This window comes from Ranitomeya variabilis, chromosome 1 (assembly GCF_051348905.1).
Source record: "Ranitomeya variabilis isolate aRanVar5 chromosome 1, aRanVar5.hap1, whole genome shotgun sequence".
Taxonomy (NCBI): Eukaryota; Metazoa; Chordata; class Amphibia; order Anura; family Dendrobatidae; genus Ranitomeya; species Ranitomeya variabilis.
In genome coordinates this window covers 165,165,757-165,193,434 of record NC_135232.1, presented here as the reverse complement: position 1 = coordinate 165,193,434, position 27,678 = coordinate 165,165,757, and the positions used below count along the sequence as shown (strand labels likewise).

Genomic DNA, 27,678 nt, shown 5'->3' with positions numbered 1-27,678 from the left:
ACATTGATTTACATTGTACTGTAAATCACAGTGCGGTACTGCAGCGTTTCTGGGCGGAAAAATCCGCTGCGGATCCGCACTAAATCCGCATAGTGTGCACACAGCCTCACACTTCCAAGTGTATAAGTTTTCAGATCGAACCAGCTAGAAAACCACTTGACACCATTTTAGTGCCGAAAAAAATAATCATTTCAGAGTGATCCAGCTACTCCGTGCCACACGATGTGCATGCATCTCTATGCTGCAATGTCTATGCAGCAACCAGCATTCCCTGAGGCCGCTTGGTTCGGTATGTGATTTAATAAAGCTCTCATTATACATCCAGATTTAGAAACAGAATTATCATCATTGCAAATGTCAGAGGCAGAAACAACGGAAGCTGCTAAAGAGTACTGTGCCAGGAAGAAGATGGCATCATTACATGGTACTTATCCAAGACACAATCAGCCTGAACATCTGCCGACAGTCAACCACACAGAACTGAACCTCTATAGAGTGAAATGCAATGGCTTCCGACACAACATAACCGGAGATAGTGTATGTGTCATTCAGAAAGCAGGAGAGGCTTAGAAGTCTCCTCACTCTGACATGCCAGGCTTCTCACTCTTAACAAGGAGAAACTTTACTCCTAAGAGCCCACAAAGCGGGAAACACTTATTTTTAGTATTTGTAGAACTAGACATAAAAGCACTTACAGGGATCCTGTACTAATGGAAAGAGAGCTTGCAAAGCGTCTGCACATTTAATAATAATGGCTGACCATGTACCAATAAAACTGGGAGAAGGTAGTTCACAAGAACTGAACTTAAAGGGAACTTATCAGCAGGATTGTGCACAGTAACCTACAGACAGTGACAGGTCGGCGCCGTTATACTGATTATAATGATACCTTGTTTGATGAAATCCGTCTTGTGGTTGTTGTGTAATCTTTATTTACAGTTTTGAGTTAATAATATGCTCGTGCTGCGGGGCGGCCTGTGGGGGGCTTCATGTGTTGTGCTGGTTAGGTATTCACCAGTATGGCTCCTGAGAGGTCACTGATCCCTCACTGACCTGCCCCCTAGTTTACATAATGAATGTTATATATATCATGGAAAAGAAAAACCTTCTGCAGCTTGGAAGAATTTTTGTTTTCTCTAGCAAGATGGCACCGCCGATGCCCGACAGTAGCAGCTATCGGATCCCCTCTATATACACCGATAGATGTTACTGCGCAGGTGTGGCGGGCGCCATTTTCAAACTGGTGTTTTGGGTTTTTTTAAGTAAATTCAGGATTACATCAAACAAATGTGTAAATAATTCATTACACATGCAATCAGGTTGCAGCACAGGTGCCACCGCCGATGCCTGAAAAAGGGTTTTTTCCCCCTCAAGATATATATAATATTCATTATGTAAACTAGGGGGCAGGTCATTGAGGGATCAGTGACTTGTCAGGAGCCATACTGATGAATACCTAATCAGAGCACCACATGAAGCCCCCCACAGGCCGCCCCCTGGAGCACGGGGATATCATTACCTCAAAACTGAAAATAAAGAGTAAACAACAACCACAAGATGGATTTCATCAACCCAGATATCATTGTAATCAGCATAGCGGCGCCGACCTGACACTGTGTGTAGGTTACTGTGCACAATCCTGCTGACAGGTTCCCTTTAACTACTAACCTCCCTATATCTGACATCTCCCTTTTCGTGTGTGGCACCACAATAATGCCTAGGCAGCAGGCTTCCTGTCTGGGTGTTAAATGTGACACCAATCTTTCCTTCTCCTCCTATGTACACATGTGCTCAAAATTGTTGGTACCCTCATTTAATGACAGAAAAACCCACAATGGTCACAGAAATAACTTGAATCTGAAAAGTAATAATCAATAAAAGATCCATGAAAATGAACAAATGAAAGTCAGACTTTGCTTTCCAATCATGCTTCCACAGAATTAAAAAAATAAAACTCATGAAATAGGCCTGGACAGAAATGATGGGACCCCTGAAAATAATTACATAGTTATTAAGGTTGAAGGAAGACTTTAAGTCCGTCTAGTTCAACCCATAGCCTAACCTAACATGCCCTAACATGTTGATCCAGGGGAAGCCCCCCAAAAAACCATGTGGCAAAGAGTAAGCTCCACATTGGGGAAAAAAATTCCTTCCTGACTCCACATACGGCAATCAGACTAGTTCCCTGGATCAACGCCCTATCAAGGAATCTAGTGTATATACCCTGTAACATTATACTTTTCCAGAAAGGTATCCAGTCCCCTCTTAAATTTAAGTAATGAATCATAATGTGACAAAAGGGACATGTTAAATCACGGTGTGGCCACTAACTAGCATCACAGGTGTCTACAATCTTGGAATCAGCGAGTGGGCCTGTATATAGGGCTACAGATACTCACTGGTGTGTATCACACTCAACATGGACCAGAGGAAGCGAAGGAAAGAGTTGTGATTAGAAAGCAACTTATAGACAAACATGTTAAAGGTAAAAGTTATAAGACCATCTCCAAGCAGCTTGATGTTCCTGTGACTACAGTTGCACATATTATTCAGAAATTTAAGATCCATGGGCCTGTAGCCAACCTCCCTGGACGTGGCCTCAGGAGGAAAATTGATGACAAATCAAAAAGAAGGTTAATACGAATGGTAACATAAGAGCCCAGAAAAAACTTCTAAAAATATTAAGGCTTTGTGCACACGTTCAGGATTTTTCGCGTTTTTATCGTGGTTGTTCGCTATAAAAACGTATACATTAAGCATCCTATTATTAGAATGCAATCCGCAATTTTTGTGCACATGTTGCGTTTTTTCCGTGGCGGAATCGCATTCCGGAAAAAAACGCAGCATGTTCATTCTTTGTGCGGAATTCCGCACGCATAGGAATGCATTGATCCACTTACTTTCCGCATGTGGCTATGCCCACCATGCGGGAAGTAAGCGGATCATGTGCGGTTGGTACCCAGGGTGGAAGAGAGAAGACTCTCCTGCAGGCCGTGGGAACCATATAATTGTAAAAAAAAAAAAAAAAAAGAATGAAAATAAAAAATTGTGATATTCTCACCTTCCGGCGTCCCCGGCAGCCATCCTGCTCCTCGTGATGCTCTTGTTCCCAGTAATGCTTTGCGGCAATGACCTGTGATGACGTAGCGGTCTCGTGAGACCGCTACGTCATCTGGGGTCATTGCCGCCAGGGATTACTGGGAACGGAAGCTGCCGGAATCATTGCGAGGAGCGGGAAGGCTGCCGGAAGGTGAGAATATCACGTTTTTTAATTATTTTTAACATTCTATCTTTTTACTATTGATGCTGCATAGGCAGCATCTAATATATAATTGCCTAGAATACTACTTCCTGCAATTTGTTCCAACTTCCGTGGCTTTGTCCGGAGCTAATGTCCGGAGCTAATGTCCGGAGCTAATGTCCGGAGCTAATGTCCGGAGCTAATGTCCGGAGATAAGTGACGTCACCAGTGTCCTACACCCAGGCAGAGCACAGGGGCCCCAGGCAGCATATGGGGCCCCAGGCAGAGCACAGGGGCCCCAGGCAGAGCACAGGGGCCCCAGGCAGAGCACAGTGGTCCCAGGCAGAGCACAGGGGCCCCAGGCAGAGCACAGTGGCCCCAGGCAGAGCACAGGGGCCCCAGGCAGCATATGGGGCCCCAGGCAGCATATGGGGCCCCAGGCAGAGCACAGGGGCCCCAGGCAGAACATGGGGCCCCAGGCAGAGCACAGGGGCCCCAGGCAGAGCACAGGGGCCCCAGGCAGAGCACAGGGGCCCCAGGCAGAGCACAGGGGCCCCAGGCAGCATATGGGGCCCCAGGCAGAGCACAGGGGCCGCAGGCAGAGCACAGGGGCCCCAGGCAGCATATGGGGCCCCAGGCAGAGCACAGGGGCCCCAGGCAGCATATGGGGCCCCAGGCAGAGCACAGTGGCCCCAGGCAGAACATGGGGCCCCAGGCAGCATATGGGGCCCCAGGCAGCACAGGGGCCCCAGGCAGCATATGGGGCCCCAGGCAAAGCACAGTGGCCCCAGGCAGAGCACAGGGGCCCCAGGCAGCATATGGGGCCCCAGGCAGAGCACAGTGGTCCCAGGCAGAGCACAGGGGCCCCAGGCAGCTTATGGGGCCCCAGGCAGAGCACAGTGGCCCCAGGCAGAACATGGGGCCCCAGGCAGAGCACAGTGGCCCCAGGCAGAACATGGGGCCCCAGGCAGAGCACAGGGGCCCCAGGCAGAGCACAGGGGCCCCAGGCAGAGCACAGGGGCCCCAGGCAGCATATGGGGCCCCAGGCAGAGCACAGTGGCCCCAGGCAGAGCACACACCAAATCGGAGGCCGAGGGGCCCCGCCCACCAAAGCGGAGGCCGAGGGTCCCCGCACACCAAATCGGAGGCAGAGGGACCCCGCCCACCAAAGCGGAGGCCGAGGGGCCCCGCCCACGAAAGCGGAGGCCGAGGGTCCCCGCACACCAAATCGGAGGCAGAGGGACCCCGCCCACCAAATCGGAGGCCGAGGGGCCCCGCCCACCAAATCGGAGGCCGAGGGGCCCCACCCACCAAATCGGAGGCCGAGGGGCCCCGCCCACCAAATCGGAGGCCGAGGGGACTCGCCCACCAAATCGGAGGCCGAGGGGCCCCGCCCACCAAATCGGAGGCCGAGGGGCCCCGCCCACCAAATCGGAGGCCGAGGGGCCCCGCCCACCAAATCGGAGGCCGAGGGGCCCCGCCCACCAAAAGTAAGTGCGGCCCCAAAAGTAAGTGCGCCCCCGGGTGCAAAAGTAAGTGCGCCCCCGGGTGCAAAAGTAAGTGCGCCCCCGGGTGCAAAAGTAAGTGCGCCCCCGGGTGCAAAAGTAAGTGCGCCCCCGGGTGCAAAAGTAAGTGCGCCCCCGGGTGCAAAAGTAAGGGCGCCTCCGGGTGCAAAAGTAAGCGCGCCCCCGGGTGCAAAAGTAAGCGCGCCCCCGGCCCCGGGTGCAAAAGTAAGCGCGCCCCCCAGTCCCGTGTGTGAAAAGTGCTGCTGTAAAGCTGGTAGCGCTGTTCAAGCACCATGTATTTCCTTCAGGAAATGCCCATCTAATATATAATTGCCTAGAATACTACTTCCTACAATTTGTGCCAACTTCCGTGGCTTTGTCCGGAGCTAATGTCCGGAGATAATGTCCGGAGCTAATGTCCGGAGATAAGTGACGTCACCAGTGTCCTACACCCAGGCAGAGCACAGGGGCCCCAGGCAGCCTATGGGGCCCCAGGCAGAGCACAGGGGCCCCAGGCAGCATATGGGACCCCAGGCAGAGCACAGTGGTCCCAGGCAGAGCACAGGGGCCCCAGGCAGCCTATGGGGCCCCAGGCAGAGCACAGTGGCCCCAGGCAGAGCACAGTGGCCCCAGGCAGAGCACAGGGGCCCCAGGCAGCATATGGGGCCCCAGGCAGAGCACAGTGGCCCCAGGCAGAGCACAGTGGCCCCAGGCACAGCACAGTGGCCCCAGGCACAGCACAGGGCCCCAGGCAGAGCACAGGGGCCCCAGGCAGCATATGGGGCCCCGGGCAGAGCACAGGGGCCTCGGGCAGAGCACAGGGGCCCCAGGCAGCATATGGGGCCCCAGGCAGCATATGGGGCCCCAGGCAGAGCACAGTGGCCCCAGGCAGAGCACAGGGGCCCCAGGCAGAGCACAGGGGCCCCAGGCAGAGCACAGGGGCCCCAGGCAGAGCACAGGGGCCCCAGGCAGAGCACAGGGGCCCCAGGCAGAGCACAGGGGCCCCAGGCAGAGCACAGGGGCCCCAGGCAGAGCACAGGGGCCCCAGGCAGCATATGGGGCCCCAGGCAGAGCACGGTGGCCCCAGGCAGAGCACAGGGGCCCAGGCAGAGCACAGGGGCCCCAGGCAGCATATGGGGCCCCAGGCAGAGCACAGTGGTCCCAGGCAGAGCACAGGGGCCCCAGGCAGAGCACAGTGGCCCCAGGCAGAACATAGGGCCCCAGGCAGAGCACAGTGGCCCCAGGCAGAGCACAGGGCCCCAGGCAGAACACGGGGCCCCAGGCAGAGCACAGGGGCCCCAGGCAGAGCACAGGGGCCCCAGGCAGAGCACAGGGGCCCCAGGCAGAGCATATGGGGCCCCAGGCAGCATATGGGGCCCCAGGCAGAGCACAGTGGCCCCAGGCAGAGCACAGGGGCCCCAGGCAGCATATGGGGCCCCAGGCAGAGCACAGTGGTCCCAGGCAGAGCACAGTGGTCCCAGGCAGAGCACAGGGGCCCCAGGCAGCCTATGGGGCCCCAGGCAGAGCACAGTGGCCCCAGGCAGAACATGGGGCCCCAGGCAGAGCACAGGGGCCCCAGGCAGCATATGGGGCCCCAGGCAGAGCACAGTGGTCCCAGGTAGAGCACAGGGGCCCCAGGCAGCCTATGGGGCCCCAGGCAGAGCACAGGGGCCCCAGGCAGCATATGGGGCCCCAGGCAGAGCACAGTGGCCCCAGGCAGAGCACAGGGGCCCCAGGCAGAACATGGGGCCCCAGGCAGAGCACAGGGGCCCCAGGCAGAGCACAGGGGCCCCAGGCAGCATATGGGGCCCCAGGCAGAGCACAGCGATATTTTGGACCACTGTGCGGTGTTTCAGACCCCCTGTGTGATGTCTGGGGCCCTGTTCTTAAGTATATTAAAGATTAAAGTAACGTATATTAAAGTATATTATAGATCAAATTTGACACGTTTATGAGCACCATTGAGTGATATACTCAAGAATGACATAATTTTTCAACATTTTATGGTTTCAAACTGTAAACACTCAGAGTTTTTTTTACTTCAACCAGAAAACCTTAACGGTTCATAAAAAACTTGACTGTTCAGGATATGATAAAAGTCATAGTATTCTGAATCTTTAACTTATAAAGATACCTTTACATGGGGTGATTATTGGTTCCAGATAGGCTTTCGGCCGATAATCGTACACATGGCTGGTGACAGGACAATACAATATAAACGTTCAAAGGTAAACACTGATAACATTAAAATCTAATATATAATTGCCTAGAATACTACTTCCGGCAATTTGTGCCAACTTCCGTGGCTTTGTCCGGAGATAATGTCCGGAGATAAGTGACGTCACCAGCGTCCTACACCCGCTCAGGGTGGACAAAGATATATGCCTTCGTGGTGCGCGGCACTTTTCTGATTGGTTGCCGCCTGCCGCGAGCGACCAATCAGAAATGTGCCGTACTGTCAAGAATTGTCAAGAGCTGGTGAGTGCAGCCATTTTTTGTTCTTTCTTACTATTATTTATTAATTGTATTATTCTTACATTTGAATAATTAAAGTATATATGGATTCTAGACTCCCGATTCTTTAGAATCGGGCTGCCATCTAGTCAATAATAAAAAGTTGGTCACACTTGTCAAACACTATGTTTGACAAGTGTGACCAACCTGTCAATCAGTTTCCCAAGCGATGCTACAGATCACTTGGAAAACGCTAGTGTTTAGCGGGAAAACACATGCCAATTCCGCATGCGTTTTACCCACAGCACAGTTGCGGAATTGCTGCAGAAATTTCCGTGGCAATTCTGGACGTGTGCACATAGCCTAAAGGTGAACTTGAAGCTCAAGGAACATCAGTGTCAGATCGCACCATCCATCATTCTATGAGCCAAAGTGGACTTCATGGGAGACGACCAAGGAGGACACCATTGTTGAAAAAAAATCATAAAAAAGCCTGACTGGAATTTGCCAAACTACATGTTGACAAGCCACAAAGCTTCTGGGAGAATTTGCTATGGACAGATGAGACAAAAATGGAACTTTTTGGCAAGACACATCAGCTCTATGTTCACAGATGGAAAAATGAAGCATATCAAGAAAAGAACACTGTCCTTACTGTGAAACATGGAGGAGGCTCAGTTATGTTCTGGGGCTGCTTTGCTCCATCTGGCACAGGGTGTCTAGAATCTGTGCAGGTACAATGAAATCTCAAGACTATTCAGGGATTCTAGGGAGAAACGTGCTTCCCAGTGTCAGAAAGCTTGGTCTCAGTCTTGCAACAGGATAATGACCCAAAACACACACTTAAGAAAACCAAGAATGGCTAAGAGGAAAACAATGGACTATTCTGAAGTGGCTTTCTATGAGCCCTGACCTAAATCCTATTGAGCATCTTTAGAAAGAGCAGAAACATGCCGTCTGGAAAAGGCAACCTTCAAACACGAGACAACTGGAGCAGTTTGCTCTTAAGTAGTGGGCCAAAATACCTGTCGATAGGTTGCAGATTTCTCATTGACAGTTACAGGAATCGTTTGATTGCAGCGATTGCCTCAAAAGGTTGTGCAACAAAATATTAAGTTAAGGCTACCATCATTTCTGTCCAGGCCTATTTCATGAGTTTTATTTTTTGTTTTAATTCTGTGGAAGCATGGTTGGAAAGCAATGTCTGACTTTCATTTGTTCATTTTCATAGATCTTTTATTTATTATTACTTTTGTCAGATTCAAGTTATTTATGTGACCATTGTGGGTTTTTCGGTCATTAACAAGAGGGGTACCAACAATTTTAACCACGCGTATACAACCTCTTGCCCGCTCTTGTCATCTGCACTTAAAGAACATCTCTAGAATCTGTCCCTTTCTCACCATGGAAACAATAAAAACCCTCACTTTTGCCCTGATCCACTCCAGCCTTGACTACTGTAATGCTCTATTATTTGGTCTCCCCCTCACTCCAGTCCAACCTTAATGCAGCAGCCAGGGTCATCTATCGGTACTCGGATGTGTCCGCTCTGTGCCGGACAATGCTCTGGCTGCCCATACATCATAGGAAGCAATTTCAACTGCTTGTTCTCACCCACAACGCTCTCCACAGTGCGGCACCGCCCTACACCTTATCCCTCATTTGTTTATCAGCCTATCCACTCGTTGCACTCCGCAGGCGACTTTCGACTAACCTCTGCACTAATCCGTACCTCCCACTCTTGCTCTACCGCAAGAAATCAGGACTAACCACCACAGCTTACATAGTCTTAGGTGCTCCCTAAAAACACATCTGTTTAGGGTGGCCTATCACGTTCCCTAATCAAAGAACTTATAGATATAGCACATTCTCTATTTATCTGACAATAACTGTCCATCAAACTCCACCGCACCCAAAATCACTACAAATATTGGCAGGTGACTAGCTTGTGAAGCCTTTACCTATCAGCCATTCCCCCAAGATGGCTGGACCCTCATTGTAAATAAGCACCAGTACTTTGTGTAACCCCCTACCTCATTGTAGATTGTAAGCTCTTATGGGCAGGGTTGTCATTATTTTGCTTTAATTGTATTATCTTTAACGTTGTTACTGTTGTATATGAACTGTTGAATTTAAAGCGCTGCAGAATATGTTGGCGCCAGATAAATAAAGATTGTTATTACTAAAGTGTACCTATCATTTACAATTTTGTGTGTGCGCGTGTGAGAGAGAAAGCGCCTTAAGGGTATGTGCACACGTCCGGATTTCTTGCAGAAAATTCCTGAAGAAAACCGGAAATTTTCTGCAAGAAATCCGCATTTTTTTTTTTGCGTTTTTTTTTAGCATTCTGCAAGCGTAATTAGCTTGCAGAATGCTAAAGTTTTCCAAGCGATCTGTAGCATCGCTTGGAAAACTGACTGACAAGTTGGTCACACTTGTCAAACATAGTGTTTGACAAGTGTGACCAACTTTTTACTATAGATGCTGCTTATGCAGCATCTATAGTAAAACATAGAATGTTTAAAAATAATTAAAAAAAATAAAAAAAATTGTTATACTCACCCTCTGCAGACAGCCAATCTCCTCAGCGGCGTCCGTTCCTATAGATGCCGGTGTGGTTCAGGACCTTCGATGACGTCGCGGCTTGTGATTGGTCGCGTGAGTCACATGAGCGGTCACGCGACCAATCACAAGACAGCGACGTCATCACAGGTCCTGAACCACACCGGCATCTATAGGAACGGAAGAGAAAGCATGCACCGGAGAGGCAGGAACACTTCGGGGGCCATCAGAGGGTGAGTATATCACTATTTTTTATTTTAATTCTTTTTTTTTTTTACCAATTATATGGTGCCCAGTCCGTGGAGGAGAGTCTCCTCTCCTCCACCCTGGGTACCAACCGCACATGATCTGCTTACTTCCCGCATGGTGTGCACAGCCCCGTGCGGGAAGTAAGCAGATCAATGCACTCCTAGGTGTGCGGAATCCCCGCAATTCCGCATTTTTAATGAACATGTTGCTTTTTTTTCCGCGATGCGATTTTTTCGCGGAAAAAAATGCAACATTTGCACAAAAAATGCGGAATACCCTGTAAATAATAGGAGGCATATGTTAGCGTTTTTTTCGCGTTTTTTTCACGTTTTTATAGCGAAAAATCCTGAACGTGTGCACATGGCCTTAAAGTGCAGCAGATCTGTAGAGGTCCAGGTCTTAAGACCACCCACTAAAAAGACTGTACAGTACTGTACAGTACAGCACAGCTTGGCACAAACTTCTTCCTAATTCTATTGCATTTGATTGGTCACATTTTGTTTTCTACTTCTGCTAGTGAATAGCAACTTTACAGCTTGCCTATTTTCTCACATTTTATTTTTTTAGTTTGCGAAAACCAATATTGCACATTTTTGTACAAGTTTTAGATGCAGATTTTTGGCCTGTGCATATTTCCGCCAAAGCATAAAATGAAAAATTGTTGGCCACAGTGATAAAATTGCTAGAGCATACATAGAGGAAAAGGATGAAGACAGAATGGCTGGAGGTCCGTTCTTGTGAGCTGCTCCACTAGGTGCAATGAGCTAATCTAGGTGCAGCAGCCCTTATGGACAGATCCCTGGTATATTTTGTCACAATATTTGTACAGAACTCTGAGAACTCTGGTATTTCTTTGCATGTAGAGTGTTTTGCAATATTCACCGGTCGCTGTCTTCTGCTGTTTCTAGCGCTGCTCCGGTATCATATGATCCCCTGTTACCTGCTGAATGAGTGTCTGCTGTGTGGAGTGGAGGTCATTTTCTCAGCCCAAGTCCATGAGACTCAGAGCGAGGCCACAAAGCCTGATTCAGAGTCTAACAGACTCAGGGTAAGTTCACATAGGGCGTTTTTGCTGCTTTTTTTCCGGCAGTAAAACCTGATCTTCTTGGCAAGAAAGAAGCTGAGTCAAAAACGCAGGTTTAGGTGCGTATTTGGTGCATTTTTTGTTGCGTATTTGGTGCGTTTTTTTTTCTTTGTCCATGCCAATGTCCTTGGATTTTCAGCTGCAAAATGCAGCAAATAATGATACCTGCGTTTTTGCTGCGTTTTTTTCAATACCCATTCAAGTCAATGGGTGAAAAAAACGCAGCAAAAACGCTGAAAGAAGTGACATGCTCTATACCCAAAAAACGCAGCAAAGCACAAAATACTGATCACACAAAAAAACAATGTCTGTGCATGAGATTTCCAAACTCTCATAGGCTTTGCTGGTATTGTAAAAAGCAGCTGAAAATTAGCATATAAAAACACAGCAAAAATGCCCTGTGTGAACTTACCCTAACACTGATAAAATAAAAAAAAAACCATTGACTAATATTGTGACCTCGGTGGGCGCTGTAGGGAGAGATCTTTATTCCTGAACTGTGCCCCATACACTTTCCAATGGAGTGCAGTAGAATCGGCCATGCGTACGCAGGCTTTATTACATTCAGCACACTTTGGGCGGCCCGGCTGCTTTAAGTGGCAGTGATGGATGATGTGTCCAATACAGGGCGTATGTCATGTCTGCAGACAGAATGGACTGTTGGGATAACTTCACAATTAGTTTCCAAAGGAATATGGGGAAAAAGATGTAGACAGAGGGAAGGTGACAGAAAAGATAAAGGGGTTGTCTAAGCAAAAAAGTTTCCCAAGGACTTGTATGTGTTAAAAATAAACTGATATTCACAAATCTGACATGGGAAAAAAACACGTCACCATCCCAAAGTCAGCTGGGCCGTTGCAGCCTGTGATTGCAGATTGTCATCAGTTGTTTTCCTTAAGACATGGTGCTCAAGTCAAGTCGCCTGACCACTGCAGACAATCACAAGGCTCAGTAGTAGTGCTGCTGGTGGAGTGGTGACGTCTCCTTCAGATCCAGGTGGGTGCCAATAGGCGAGTATCAAACCCCTAGGAAACCATTGTTTTTCCCTCAACAACTCCTTTTGCCCTTAAAAGTCTGAGCAATTTTTCCTAAGGGTCATTATTATTCAGTTAATATAGATGTAATAGGGCTGTTTTTACAGTGTTCAAAATGTGGTAAAAATGATGAGAAAAAAAAGATACTCCTAGTCAGTACGATTTCGGTGATACCAAACTTTCCATAGATTCTTTTAGTTTAGGGAATCTGTCAACAGGATTTCACCCCCCAAAACGTTTTATATGCACCTGTAGCTCTTTCAAAGACTCGTCCATCCCTGGATAGGATCTTGTTAGAGGCGCATCAGTTGCTATGGAATCACTACACATTGCGTTACAAATGCTATCGGCTGGGTGCCTTTTGACTTGACTGGTCTTGACCAGCCTGATTTATTCTGTTTTGTACGGTCGTATATCTAGGATATGGTATTCTGAATAACAAATGTTAGGGGGGTATGTTGACGGTATGGGCGAGGGGAATAAACACTTTTGGTTGAGAATGTTTTTTTATGTATGTTAAACTGTTATAAAATTAATAAAAATGTACTTGATAAGAAAAAAAAAAAGGTCTAGCACTAGCTTTACATGGCCAGTCTGTTACTGACTAATAAGAGAATAAATGATTAAGCAAATGAGGCTGGAGAGCTATTTGTAGATCAGAATCCTATGTCACTCCAGCTCTATTCCCTGCACAGTGCCTGCTCCTCCTAGAAAAGCAATTCAGGAAAAAGGGGGTTAACTGCGCTGCTGATGAATACCAACTGAAGATTCCAGGAGACCGAGGATTTTCTATGCGGTTTATTATCAACTACATGGTGGCCCGATTCTAACGCATCGGGTATTCTAGAATATGCATGTCCAAGTAGTATATTGCACAGCCCACGTAGTATATTGGCCAGCCACGTAGTATATTGCCCAGCCACGTAGTATATTGCCCTGCGAAGTAGTATATTGCCCAGCAACGCAATATATTGCCCAGTCACGTAGTATATTGCCCAGCCATGTACGTAGTATATTGCCCAGCCACGTAGTATATTGCTCAGCGACGGAGTATACAGCACAGAGCCACGTAGTATACAGACTTAAAATAAAAAATAAACATATACTCACCTTCCGAAGGCCCGTTGAAGTCCTGGCCCTGTGTGCGGTGCACGCGGAAACTTCCGGTCCCAGGGTTGTTATGAGCGCAGGACCTGCCATGACGTCGCGGTCACATGACCGTGACATCATGGCAGGTCCTTCTCGCATACCATCCTTGGGACCGGAACCTGCCGCTTGCATGGAGCGGTCACCGGAGTGTCGCGAGGAGCGGGAAAGGCGGCGGAAGGTGACTATATGATTTTTTTTAATTATTATTATTTTTAACATTAGATCTTTTTACTATTGATGCTGCATAGGCAGCATCAATAGTAAAAACTTGGTCACACAGGGTTATTAGCGGCAGTAACGGAGTGAGTTACCCACGGCATAACGCGGTCCGTTACCGCTGGCATTAACCCTGTGTGAGCGGTGACTGGAGGGGAGTATGGAAGCGGACACTGACTGCGGTGAATTAAATAAAAACTCAAGGCAAGGGATACATAAATACTAAATTCACTAGGTAAGATAATCAACAAAGATGGAGTATTTGGTACACAGTCAAAAATTATATATATGTATGTATCCCGTAATGGACATAATGATGGACAAATCGGAAGCAATATACACAAGAACACAAAAACCGTACTAATGCCCAAACAGTAAATTCAAATAATTTTATTTGTGAAAGAATACACCAAATGGTAGGGGGAAAAGAAACCAAAAGAGGGCACAATACCAAGGAGACAGAGCGATAAACAGTCCTGCTATAGTAAAATGATGGTGTGATACAAATAAATAAATAAATATATGTAACCCAACACAGAACTGAAAAATGTGTATACACACGCTAAAATAATGAATATACAAAGGGAAGGAAAATAAAATGTATATGGCGGTACACCTTTAAAAATGGCCTAAAGTGCTTTATAGGCTGAAGTGCACATAGTAACTGCAAGTGCAATAGGAGGTGTGTATATATTAATATACCAGCGTAAAATGCAACAAGTGCTGGAAAGTGCGGCTAAAGTGACAATATAAAGTGCAAATGTGCAGCCAAATATACGCTGGGAATGAAAGTATGTACACAGGTACCTGCTAATTAGATCTAGGCATTATGAACAAAGTCACAGATGATAAATCATAAATTTAGAAAGCAGTGTCTTTGAATAAATTGCCTAGAGCAGGTATTACCTGTAGTGCTGCCGTCTCCTGGATGTGCCACTCCCCGACGCGCGTTTCGGTGAAAAAATGCTATTCCAATTACCCGTATGTACTCGAGTGTAAGCCGAGATTTTCAGTCCATTTCTTTTAGGCTGAAAATGCCCCTCTTGGCTTATACTCGTCGTTGTCCCAGGTGGTCGGCGGGGGAGGGAGAGCGGCAGGAGTGGCGGCTGTCACATCATACTCACCTGCTCCCGGCACAGTCTCTGCACGTCCCTGCTTCTCAGATGGTCTCCGGCGTCTGCAGCTCTTCCTGAGTTCAGTGGACATATGGTACCGCTCATTAAAGTAATGAATATGGACGCGACTCCACTCCCATAGGCGTGGCGCGCATATTCATTACTTTAATGAGCAGTACCGTGTGACCGCTGAACACAGGAACAAGCTTCCGGCGCGCGCCGGAGACCATCAGAGAAGCAGGGACTTGCAGACTGCGCCAAGAGGGCTTATGACGGGGGAGGGTGAGCAATGCGATATTCACCTGTCCCCGTTTCACCGCCGCGCTGTGTCTTCCGTGTCCTCTGGCTGTGACGTTCAGGTCAGAGGACGCGATGACGTGTTTAGTGCACACCCTCTGCCTGAACAGTCACTGCAGAGACCCAGAAGACACAGTGGCGCGCGGCGGTGGAACGGGGACAGGTGAATATCGCAAGTGCCAGGGGCCTGAGCCAGCGGCGACTCCGGCACCTGGCCCGCAGCGATGAAAGGTGAGTGTGTCATTTTTTAAAAATTTGTTTTTCTAATCACAGCAGCAGCATATGCAGCATATTATTCTATGGAGCATCTTATGGGGCCATCAACCTTTATGAAGCAGCATATGGGGCATATTATTCTATGGAGCATCTTATGGGGCCATCAACCTTTATGGAGCAGCATATGGGGCATATTATTCTATGGAGCATCTTATGGGGCCATTATTAACCTTTTATGCAGCATTATATGGGCATATTTTAATATGGAGCATCTTATGAGGCTATTATTCATCTTTGTGCAGCCTTATATGGGGCATATTTTTTGTATGGAGCATCTTATGGGGCCCATCATGAACTGTATGGAGCATTATATGGGGCTCCTGATCCAATGTGGATATTCAAAAACACTTAACCTACTGATGTCTTAATTTTATTTTTATTGGTATCTATTATTATTTTTGAAATTTACCTTTAGCTGCTGCATTTCCCACCCTAGGCTTATACTCGAGTCATTAAGTTTTCCCAGTTTTTTTGTGGCAAAATTAGGGGTCTCAACTTATACACGGGTCGGCTTTAACTCTAGTATATACAGTATTTCATTTTTTTTTGCTTGCTTTAACCATATGGCTTAATTAAGATTTTGATAGACAGGACTTTTATAAACGTGGCTATACCAAATGTGTTTATTTTGGTATTTAATTTATTTTTAATGGGTGAAAAGGTACGTGATTTTAATTTTTATTTCTTTTTAATACGTTGAAAACTTTAATTTTTTTACTTCACTTTTTAGTCCGGCTAGGACTAAATCACTTACACTACAGTATTACAGTGTACAGTGAGAAACTTGGGTTTTCTATGGTGCTCAGCACATGGCTGGGCTTCACAGTACTACCAAGATGGCAGTTACATGGGCCTTCAGCAATGCCTTGCCTGCCATGGTAAACACAATCATGTTGCATGGAGCCGGTGAGCAGGAGCACATAGCATTGTAGTCCATGCAAACATCGCTGTCGGAGACAGAAATGGTTAACAGCAGCAATCAGAGCTCTGGTTACTGCTGTTAAGCTCATATGCCAGCTGTGTAATATGGCCAGCATCTGCTGCGGCGTGTGGCGAGTGCTCCACTCCTGAGCTCTCTCCACACGCCATCACCCCCGCAATCACGTATATATGTGATATTGTGTTAATGGGTTAAAGAGAAAAAGGATGGCTACTTGGGCAAGTATGACTCTGGAGCTTGGGTGCACAGGCAGTGGTTGCAGAGCTTACAGCGCTACACGAGTCACCACGGTGTTCTGCATTCTTTATTCATGGTGCAGATATTTCTATGATGTGGACATTAGTGATAAGTGACCAGGCTGGGATAAGGTGTTATTTATTAGGCAATCCCTGCATGTGCTGCGGCTGTCAAACAGCTGAGACATGCAGCCGCGGGGACACAAACATATTATTTGAGCATGCTGAAGACACTCGGTTAGCACATGAGCATGCTCAGATAACACCTTATCCCAGGTCGTTCGCTCATCACTAGTGGACAGGTTTTGCTTATTTCATACTATTAATACAGCTGGTCCTCTTATCAGCAATTATTTTCTATTACACTCCGATAGCAACCAGCAGGATTCTGTAAGGCATCTCACCTGTTATATTCAATATGAAGGGTAAACAATGCATGAGAGAAGACCTAGGGAAACCGGAAATTCCTGCACACATCCTTCAGGGCAGCACTGTGGCTGGCTTATGCCTCTCATGTGCTTACTATGTGCGGCCTGACACATCCTGAATGTATGCTGTCCATCGCTTACACAGCACGCACCTACACACTGCACCTATACCGACAGGTGTGTGCTGGGGGGATTGTTCTTTGGGGTTTTGGCCGCCCCCCTGGGCCGTGCACTTTTTTTCTGCTCAGCTTTCCATAGGCAGGTAATTAAACACAGCCGGGGTCAGATCCCGCTCTGACCCCGTCTATTTGCTGGCACATAGCAAGGTGAGATATTACATAAGGCCATCCTGATTGGGTACATCTTGTCACAGTGGGATGGTTTGTTAAAAAAAAAAAAAAAGGTCAACCAAGTACCCAATGTATTAATAATTATTTCTATGGATAGTTTTTATTCTAGCTTGTATTACTACTGCTGTACGTGGCCTGCCCAAGCACAATCACGTCAATGTCCGTAAAAAGAATCTGTCACCACCTTTAAGCAACCCTCTCAGTATTCGGCCTGTCCTGCAGTTTTGGTGACATTATTTTATCATTTGCAGTGATATACCTTTTTTTTTTTTTTTTTTTTTGCAACAAGCAGGAAAAAAAAATAAAACATAACTGTATGGCAAAAATGTGGTGTGAACAATGTCAGATATTCACTAACCTCAGAATCTACGTTCTGGGCCTGTAGCATCTGCCTTATCCGGAAGACGTCTTTTTCAATTTGCTGAATACGAGCAACTCTTAACTGTAGAAAGAAAAATCCAAATGAGAAATCTCGGACGTGGCCAGGCTATTACCATTAATATGTGTGTGCACTGGACAGAAATTGCCGAGTGTGAAGTGTAATTAGTTAAAGTTGTAGAACAAATTTAACTATCTCAGTCATGAGACGGTTGCAAGAACCCCCAATACACAGCCAGCAAACCCAGAGCCTAGGGGGTTAGATTCAGTGCCTGCCATCCAAGTAAATACGACACTGCCATAAGCATTGTACCCAGTACTCAACAAAACAAAGCCAAGTGAGGCCAAAGCCAAGCAGCAGAAATTGGACCCCAAAATTTGTTGTGCAATTTCTCCTGCTTACACAGAAACCCCATATATGTTCAAAAATTACATTTTCACACAGAGAAGCTTTTATTGGAAACATTTTATATAACATTTGAGGATCACATTTATCCTACGCACTACGCTGAGCACTTACTTTAGGGTTTCCATCTAAATCTCTGAGTCACGCGATTAAGATGTAACCCTCCGAGGGGTATATTCACTATAAAGAGGCAGCAGTTACTCTGGGCTCCGTCTGGCCTCTGATCAGCGGTGTGTACTTTTCAGAAACACACAAAACTGTGGCGGACGGCACTTTTATGCACGCCTAAAAAGACGGACAACACCGAATCATAGGCCAGACAGTATTCCATCTGTGCCTCCATCTGCATTTTTATAGGGAATCTTCCACCGGGGGTTCCATCTGAATCACATATTTCAGAGATTTACACGGAAACCTTGATGTAAGTGCTCAGCGAAGAGCGCAGGATAAATGCTAGCCGAGCCTTACTGCGATCTTTGGGAGGCAAAATGAACAAATCAACAGCAGGTGAAGAATTGGTTTTATTTATTTTTTACTCCATTCCTTGTGCAGTGTAAGTGATTAGACAACTTTATTCTTTGGGTCAGTGCAATTACAGCAACATCAGATTTATATCCGGTTTTTATGTTTGGCTGCTGTCACACACTAAAAGCCGCTTTTTATTAAAAAACAATTTTTTTTAATCCCCATATTTTGATGGCTATAATTTTTCCAAATTTTGGCTGACATTCATGTGAGGGCTTGTTTTTTGCGAACGAGTTGACGTTTTTATTGATACCATTTTCGGACACATGACATTTTTTGATCGCTTTCTATTGTGATTTTTGGAACGCAAAGTGAACAAAAACAAGCAATTTTAGGAATTGATTTTTTTTGTTGTTGCTTTTTTATGCTGCTCCGCGTGTATTAAAAATGATAAGGCAGCTTTATTCTTCGGGTCAGTACGATCACTGAGACACCACATTTAAAGATTTTTTTATGTTTTGGCGCTTTTATACAATAAAAACTACATTTTATAGAAAACATAATTATATTTGCAACGCTTTATTCTGAGAGCTATAACTTTTTTACTTTTCCGCTGATTGAGCTGTATGGTGGCTTGTTTTTTGAGAGACAAGATTACATTTTCGGCGGTACCATTATCGACATTCTTTTTTTATAGCATTTTATTCCACTTTTTGTTCAGAGGTTTGATAAAGATTTGTTTTTACCTCAGTTTTTTTTTTTTTTTTTTTTTTTTTTTATGGTGTTCACTGAAGGGATTAACTAGTAGGGCAGTTCTATAGGTCGGTTAGTTCCGGATGCTGCAATATCAAAAATGTATATTTTTTTCCATAAAAATATTTTATTTCTAGGTACAATATATATTACTTTTACTTTATTATTTTGTGATTTATTTTTTATATATTTTTACAATGTATTTATTTTTTTAACTTGGTCCCACTATAGGACTTTCACTTTGACAACGGTGATCGCTTATAAAGCATAGCAAAGCAGGAGCATTGCTATGCTTCATAAACTGTCAGTGCTGCACATACAAGCATTTTACACTATGCTCTGAGCATGGTGTCATAAGTTTTGGTGACCCGGATGTCGTGATGACAGCATAGGTCCACCCTGGCAACGATCGACCCCTCACGATGACATCGTGGGGCATGAATCAGAGGGCAGAAGGGGCCCTCTCCCTCTGCCTGCCTTTTAAATGTTGTGATTGATGTACAGGGGTTGGACAAAATAATGGAAACACCTGGAAATATCAACAAAAGTTAGTTTAATATGGTGCAGGTCCACCTTTTGTGGCGATTACAGCCTCAATTCTCCGAGGTATGGATTCATACAAGGTGTGAATTGTTTCTAAAGGAATTTTAGCCCATTCTGCAGTTAAAACACCCACCAGTTCTTTGAGCGACGATGGCGGCGGAAATCGACGTCTAACTTGAATCTCTAAAATCGACCATAAATGCTCAATAATGTTGAGGTCTGGGGATTGTGAGGGCCAGATGAGATGCTCAACTTCATTAGAATGTTCCTTGTGCCATGCTTTAACGATTCTAGCTGTATGAATTGGTGCATTATCATCCTGAAAGATGGCGTTCCCCTCCGGGAACAGTGCTTGAACCATTGGATGCACTTGGTCGCCCAAAATGCCTAAATAATCTCAGCTGTGAATTCTTCCATGAAAGGATATCATTGGCCATAGTACACGCCTGCGTAAGGCAAGATTGCCTTGTGCAGGCATGTACTACGGAGGACAGAGAATGAACTTAAATCCAATATTGCAGCCAGCGGGTAAGGAAAGGGTGAATCAAACACCCGAAAACCCCGCCCATATGACTGAAAATTGTTCCCTCCAAATTCAGGTGACAGAGTCCCTTTAAGGGGAACTTGTAGGTGTGTGGACAGCATGGTATAGAGAAGGAGAAGCTGAGCAGAATGATATATAGATTTGCTGGAAACAATTTAGTATAACATGTATTTTATTCATTGAAACCTCTGGTGTATTTATAGATGAGTCAAATGGGAGGATCCTTCTAGTGATTGACAGCAATCTGTGTGTGCAGTCATACAAGTAAGAAAAAACAAAGTCCAGCTCACCATATCGACATTCCCGGAGGCTCGGAGCACGGAACCGCTGTGTCAGGGCGTAGGCAAACATAAAAGGAAAAGAATCCAGCTCAACGATGCAGTGAAAGATCCGTAGCTTTATTTCACTTCAAAATAGCGTGTGAGGACAAAACATCAGCACATTAAAACCAAGATCAACGCGTTTCCGGTGACTGAGCACCCTTAATCATGATCATGATCATGAAATAAAGCTACGGATCTTTCACTGCATCGTTGAGCTGGATTCTTTTCCTTTTAAGTCATACAAGTAACACTGTCAATCACTAGTAGGACCGCCCAATGGACTCATGTGCAGAGAAACACCAGGGATTTTAATGAATAACATAAGTTTTACTGAAGGTTTTCCCACAAAAACTGTATAACAATACCAGATCCTCCTGCTCTATGACATCCTGCATATCAGATACCATTTTCAACATGACAGGTTCCCTTTTAGGCTATGTGCACACGTTGCAGATTGTATGCGTTTTTTTCACCGCAAAATCGCAGCGAAAACGCATACACAACATAGCCCATTGAATTCAATCGCATCGCGTAAAAATACGCAGCATGCTCATTCGACTCCGCACACATAGGAATGCATTGGTCCGCTTACTTCCCGCATGGGGCTATGCACAGCATGCGGGAAGTAAGCGGATCACGTGCGGTTGGTACCCAGGATGGAGGAGAGGAGACTCTCCTCCAGGCCCTGGGAACCATATACCTGTATAAAAAAAAAAAAAAAAGAATTAAAATAAAAAGTCGTGATATTCTCACCTTCCGGCAGCTTTCCTGCTCCTTACGATACTCCCGTTCCCAGTAATGCCTTGCGACAATGACCTGTGATGATGTAGCGGTCTTGCGTGATGCTACTTCATCCGGGCTAATTACGCTTGCAAAATGCTAGTGATTAGCGGGAATACGCATGCCAATTCTGCATGCGTCATACCCGCGGCAGGAAGTTGCAGAATTGCCGTGAAAATTTCCGCAGCAATTCTGCAACGTGTGCACATAGCCTAAGCCAGAGATCAATTTAATAAAAAATAAAACAGAAAAGAATGTGTATGAAATAATATATAACCTGAAACCTTACGTTACACTCCTAAATGTCTAGGTTTGCTTTATTCTATACACTGATCTAACAAAGTATGAATAAAACAATCTAACAATACAAGCTGGTAAAAATGCAGGGGTTCTCGGACGCCCAGATGTGGCGGATATTTTTTGCACCAGATTTTGCTGAGAATTCACAACAAAGTCTGCATGTTCTACGTTTCGACTGTGTCTTGGATAATACAAAGAATGAAATCCACAGTGAAAATCCAAGACGATTCTGCACAGTTCTGTCCATTTAAACATTCACATCATGCTCGGATTACCGCTCTGTTTTCTGCTCGCACTAAGCGGATGTTTGATGTGTATCCCACTACTCAAATCCTTTACAAATCTGTCACATCTGAACAGGGCCAAAGAGATGTTAAATGTGACATCAGAAGCTGTAGGATTTCACACTGGGCGATACTAATTCTGAACGTTATAGTTTAACAATAACATACCTGTGCTCGTTTCTCCATGTCCTGACAGGTCCCCAACTGCTCCTCCATCGCAGCTCTAATCTGTCTGGCCTCAAATTCTAGCTGCCTTCTGGTCATGTCAGTTTGTATAGAGAACTGAAGGAATGAAAAACATTATTGTAACCACGGAGTGTAGTACATTGATGAGGGCTACATAGGAACAGCATGAGGTTAGCTATAGTATCTGCAATATATCAGTGCAGACTCTGCATGGAGGAGAACTTAAAGGGAACCTGTCACCCCCAAAATCGATGATGAGCTAAGCCCACCGGCATCAGGGGCTTATCTACAGCATTCTGGACTGCCCCCCCAGGTGAGTATAATCTAACCTCTTTTTCTCATCTTTCAGGATACATCCCGGGCTAATCTACAGCATTACAGAATGCTGTAGATAAGCCCCTGATGCTGGTGGGCTTAGCTCATCTTCGATTTTGGGGGTGACAGGTTCCCTTTAAAGGGTTATTCCCATCCTCAGCGGTTATCAGCAGGACAGGTTATTACTTAGTGACCGGTGGGAGTCCAACACCTGGGAAAAGCCCCAGCTGACTAAAATGGTGACTAGAAATGCACAATACCAAAATATTCAGCCTCGACCTGTCGCACATAGCGGAGCACAGAGCTCAGCTTTTTATGGCAATCCTATAGAGAATTTATGGCATGCCCAGCCTCTGTTCCACTCATACGGGTATTTGAGCCCTGTTCCTGAGATCTGTGATGGTCAAACCTCCAGCAAAGAGCAAATTCTCACCGGCAGAAGTACGGACATATCCAGTGTCTATAATGCATGCACACTGGGGGCCTGTGGCGTCAAGGCTAGAGGAGACTGAAGGTGCCGGTGCTGATAGTATTTATCTAGTACAGCCTAGAACACGGAAGACGTTGCTCGCCATAGGGAATATAGACACTTTATTCAGCAGCAGGTTTTAGGCATGGAAGCCTGGATATTTAATAGTCCCGGTCTGCTGCACCACAGGAAACGACAGGCTGCCGTAAGCGATAGCTTGTGTCCTGCTGGTTCAGCAGCAAAAAAGAACAAGAATTTGAGATTCTCTGCTGCCTTGTTATCAGATCGCCCCAGCCTGCAAATAGTTATTAAGCAGAGCTGTAAATGTGGGAATTCAATATGACTACAGGCACAGAAGAAATACACACAGTTGCACTTTAGACTATTCGAGCTGAAGCCCATTTGCTGACACTCACATTTTCGGTAAGAGGGAGGCCATCGATTCTTTTGGTGAGATTCTGTAACTGGGCGTAGTACCAGTCCTTCTCTTTTTCTTCCTTTTCAAGCTCGGCAATAAGTAAGGACCTAAACAGCAAAGCAATATAAATATGTAATGACTGGATAAAATTATTAACGCTGACGTTGTACAGTACCGGGAAATCTATGATCGACAGTAAGCCGGTCGATGCCTTTTCTGCACACCTTCACATAATGGCCGGCCTGCACTAAGAACACTATGCTATTATAGTCTATGGAAGGCAAAAGGCAAAACTAATTGTTAACAAGCCGGATGCAGAAAAGCCAAATCTGATCATTTCATGTAGAAGCCATTGCTGTGCTGGCATCACTTGGCCTACAGGTGGCGGTCAGCTGTAGATGGCACCGCTGGGTATTATGGGACTAGATGTTGGGAACCTGCTGTGACCATACAGTTGGCGAGAGTGCAGGGACACACTCCTGTCACTTGTTCTGGGCACTGAGGACACAGGAATTGTTCTCAAGAAATATTATCACAGCACGCTAGGGTTAACTTCACACAAAGCTATCTGACCTATCAGGACGTTTCCTAGGTTTTATATAGGAAGAATCACACAAGTAAGGGGGTAACGAAACACGAAAGCTGAATCATTTAGGACAGGACTCCCATGCAGACATACCCATCAAGCTCATATACTCAGTCATTTCTGTCATTATGTCCACCTTAATAACTGAAGGCTATACGACTTCACTGGCTAGCCCATACTGAATAGGTAGTGTCACAGCTGCCATTTACCTCTCCTTTTCTAGCTCCTCCATGTATCCGCTGCTTTCTCTGCTCCCATTGACAATGCCTCTCCTTGGGAAAGAGCCCATTGGGACAGGGCTGCACTCCCCTGAGTGACCGGAGAGGGAACCTTCTCTGCTTCCATAAGAACGGAGGGACATTATCGATTTCATTTTGACCCCAGGGAAGTTACTGCCATCCAAATTTAATTCTAGAAAGAAAAAATAAAATAAAAATAAATATTTTCCTCAAACGTAAAAAAAAAAAATAATAATAATAATAATAATATAAGCCAAGTCCAGGTCAGGAAAATTACGTGAGGTTTACGTGTAGCAGCAGTACAAATATGCCAGTATACTATCTGTGGAGAAGAAAACTGGAAAACATTGGCTTAATAAGGCAGCATTATATTCATTTTCAGGGCTTTATACAATCTGGGTGGCAATTCTTGAAGATCTTTTTAGTTATCATACGTGCCTGCCATGATAATGAACAAGCTGTCCTACAAGTTAGGTTAGGGCTAAGGCAAATGAGTTGCATGTGACCAGCAGACCTGCCAGAACAACTATTAAGTGTTAACTTATTGATATGTTGGTGGATACCGATCGGGAGAATAGGGAACTTTGATCTGTGCTTAGAATGGAGTAACAGTGCACTTGCTCAATCACAGCTCCATTCATTGCAAATGTGGCTTTTTCAGGAAGTCCTTATAAAGTGAATGGAGTGGCAGTGCACTTGCTCCATTGGGAAAGAATGGAGCTTTTTCAGGCAGTTCATATAAAATTAATGGAGTGTCAATTGGCCTTCTGACCTGCTGCTCCATTTTGTAATGGGGATAAAATCTCCACATTTGTTATAAAAATTCCCTTATCTGTTGATAGGTGTGGGTCCTGTGGATAAGCGATAACTGTTTTTTACTGGACAATGTGTTTTATTGCTGGTGCAAAAAAATGCTTTTTCTGCACATATAGTTATTGGGTGGCCTGCACAATGGTAGAAATCACTCCACTCGCCTGTATATAAGAGAATGTAGGCAGTGGGGCAGAGCTGCAGAGTAGCAGTGACCGCCAGCATGGGACACATTAGCTGGTTCTGAAATCAAGCAGAACATGTAGGTGGTGCAGATCCAGATTCTGCAGTGAAGACTTTGACATTGCTGCATTAAGCTTTTGCCATCTCGCAGAATCAGGTCGGATAAATGTGGTTTATAGCGGATTTCTTCCAGCCTGTGCAATGTTCAATGAGCGCTATGTAATGGACAAGGTCATTGCTTCCACCAGACTCGCCGGTCACATGCCTGCCGTTTGTATCCTCGGCACAGCCGTACTGCAGCTCTATCAGTGACTGACGCTATGGCAGCGAGCCAGTTCTCCTGTAAATGGCACTCCTATAATATTCCTCATTTACAATGGAAATCTGCCCCCAAAAAGGCACCTAAACTCTTTTCTGGCCTTTTTTAGAGTAATATTAACCTCTTACCAATACATGTATTATACATGTGTGTATTATTCACACAACTGGTGCAGGTGTATGGAAAAGGTGGAGGAACTTCTCTCTGTTGCAGAGATAATCGCTTGTAAAGTTTAGGTTATCATTTACAAGCCCAGAGATTTGTCTTAGTGGGTCTGTACTTCTTCCCCTTCATGAGGTAGACCGGGGGAGAGTAGAACACTCCACCACAATAGCTTTGAACAGGCTTTCTCCTGTGTGAGACATGTAATGACAGACAGTCTGCTCTCCCTACTACAGAGCTGTATGTGATGCCATTGTGCCTGGTGGACAGCAGAGCTGAGTGTGATAACTAGCGCTTCTTCAGCTTTCATATCAGCAGTCAGTGTTGGGGGAAGGGCAGTACAGCAGAGGTGAACTTTGTATCATTACAAACACTTCTAGTAGCTCTCCTCTCACGGTGCTGCCAACAACTGGTTAAATATCCTTTTTAAAGGGATCTCCAAGCTATTGCCACCTAACGTTGAGACAGAGACCTGATTCCAGTGTTGTGTCTTATACTGGGCTGCTTAGTGTAGTCTTTATAAAATCACTTTCATCAACAGCAGATCATCACTAAAGGACTAGTAAACCTGTTGCCATGTAGTCCTCCATATTCATCAGAAGAGCTCTGTATAACCCTGCCTCCACCACTAATTGACTGCTTTCTGCCTATGCACAGTGTACACAGAAAGTTGCCAATCAGTGGTGTGGGCGGGGTCATACAGAGCTCAGCATTTAGAGAACTGCTAGATCTGCAGCAGAGAAAGCAGTGATTTTATTAAATAAATAATAAACTACATCATGGATCCCAGTAAGTGACACATCGCAGGAATCAGCTAATCTGCCTCTACATCATGCTAGTCTCAGACGGGGTAGCAAAAAACAGGTGACAGATTCACTTTAGGTTACATTGCCACGATGAGTATATGGTGAGTTTTTGATATGATATTGTAGCATTTCTAGACATATTATGATACTTGAGTTTTTGCGTGCGTTTTTTCACAGGTGCCTTTATCACGTTTTAGATACTGTGGTTTTTGTCTGTTTTTGGTATGTCAAGTGTTAAATAAAGCTGTAGTATTTTTCATACTTCCTGGTATTTTGCTGTGACAAAACTTTATTGATATAATTATGATATAATTATCTGTGGATTTCATGCATTTTCACAGCAGAAACGCACTAAAAATGCATAGGTGTTTGTTACCTGCGGAGTTTCTGCACATAAAGCTCAGAGCACCCACAGGAGAAACAACCATGTTGCAGATATGAAACCAGCACCGCCGGCCAGTTCTCGCTGCATATAACAATGTACGGCGGGCATAGGAGTCCTAGAAATCCCATCCGCTTTGCTGGATCTGTAAGGCTATGTGCCCACGTTGCAGAATAGAAGCACAATTTTCTGCTTCAATTCTGCATACCATTGGCAGGAAAAACGCATGCGGATTTAGACGCGGTTTATATGTGTTTTTACGGCGTATTTACCACGTTTTCCATGCGTTTTTCAAACGGATTTCTAATGCATGTCTATGGTTGCGGAACTGCCGTGATTCCGCAAAAATAATGAACATGCTGCGTTCTTTTACGCGATGCGTTTCTGCCATGGAAAAAAAAACGCATCATGGGCACAACAATTGCGGAATGCATAAGAAATGAATGGGATGCTATTTGTAAGCATTTTTTAAGCGTTTCCACCACGGAAAATTGCAGCAAAAAAACTTAAAAAACGCAACGTGGGCACATAGCCTAAGGCTACTTTCACATTTGCGTTTTAATCTGCAGCATTTAATCCGCAAACGCAAGGACACGAAAAACGCAAGAAAATGCGTGTAAACGCGGCGTTTTAAAACCGCATACGGTTACCGCATGCGTCATTAAAAAGCTGCGTTTACATGCTTTTTCTTGGTTTTCCATGCGTTTGCGTTTTTTGTGCGCATGTTGAAAAAATTTTCAGGAGAAAAATCTAGAGCACAAGAAACAGCCAATGGGACTACAGAGGGCGTGTATTATGGGATATCTATATATAGACCCTAGGACAGCTGAAACCTTCAGATTTTGCTCCTGTATCCTGTGACAAGATGGATCTTCACATGGATAGCTTTTA

At 45.5% G+C, this 27,678-nt stretch overlaps 1 protein-coding gene across 3 annotated transcripts in view; it reads right to left on the bottom strand.

Moving 5' to 3' along the window:
- APC (APC regulator of Wnt signaling pathway) overlaps nt 1-27,678 on the bottom strand; it is a 170,991-nt gene that overhangs the window by 37,116 nt on the left and 106,197 nt on the right. For all 3 annotated transcript variants that reach the window (XM_077290378.1, XM_077290389.1, XM_077290400.1), the window contains 4 exons: nt 24,096-24,297; nt 23,299-23,407; nt 22,081-22,194; nt 17,495-17,578 (listed from right to left, as the gene is read on the bottom strand). In XM_077290378.1, coding sequence (XP_077146493.1) covers nt 17,495-17,578; nt 22,081-22,194; nt 23,299-23,407; nt 24,096-24,297 — 509 coding nt within the window. The remainder of the gene's footprint in view (nt 1-17,494; nt 17,579-22,080; nt 22,195-23,298; nt 23,408-24,095; nt 24,298-27,678) is intronic.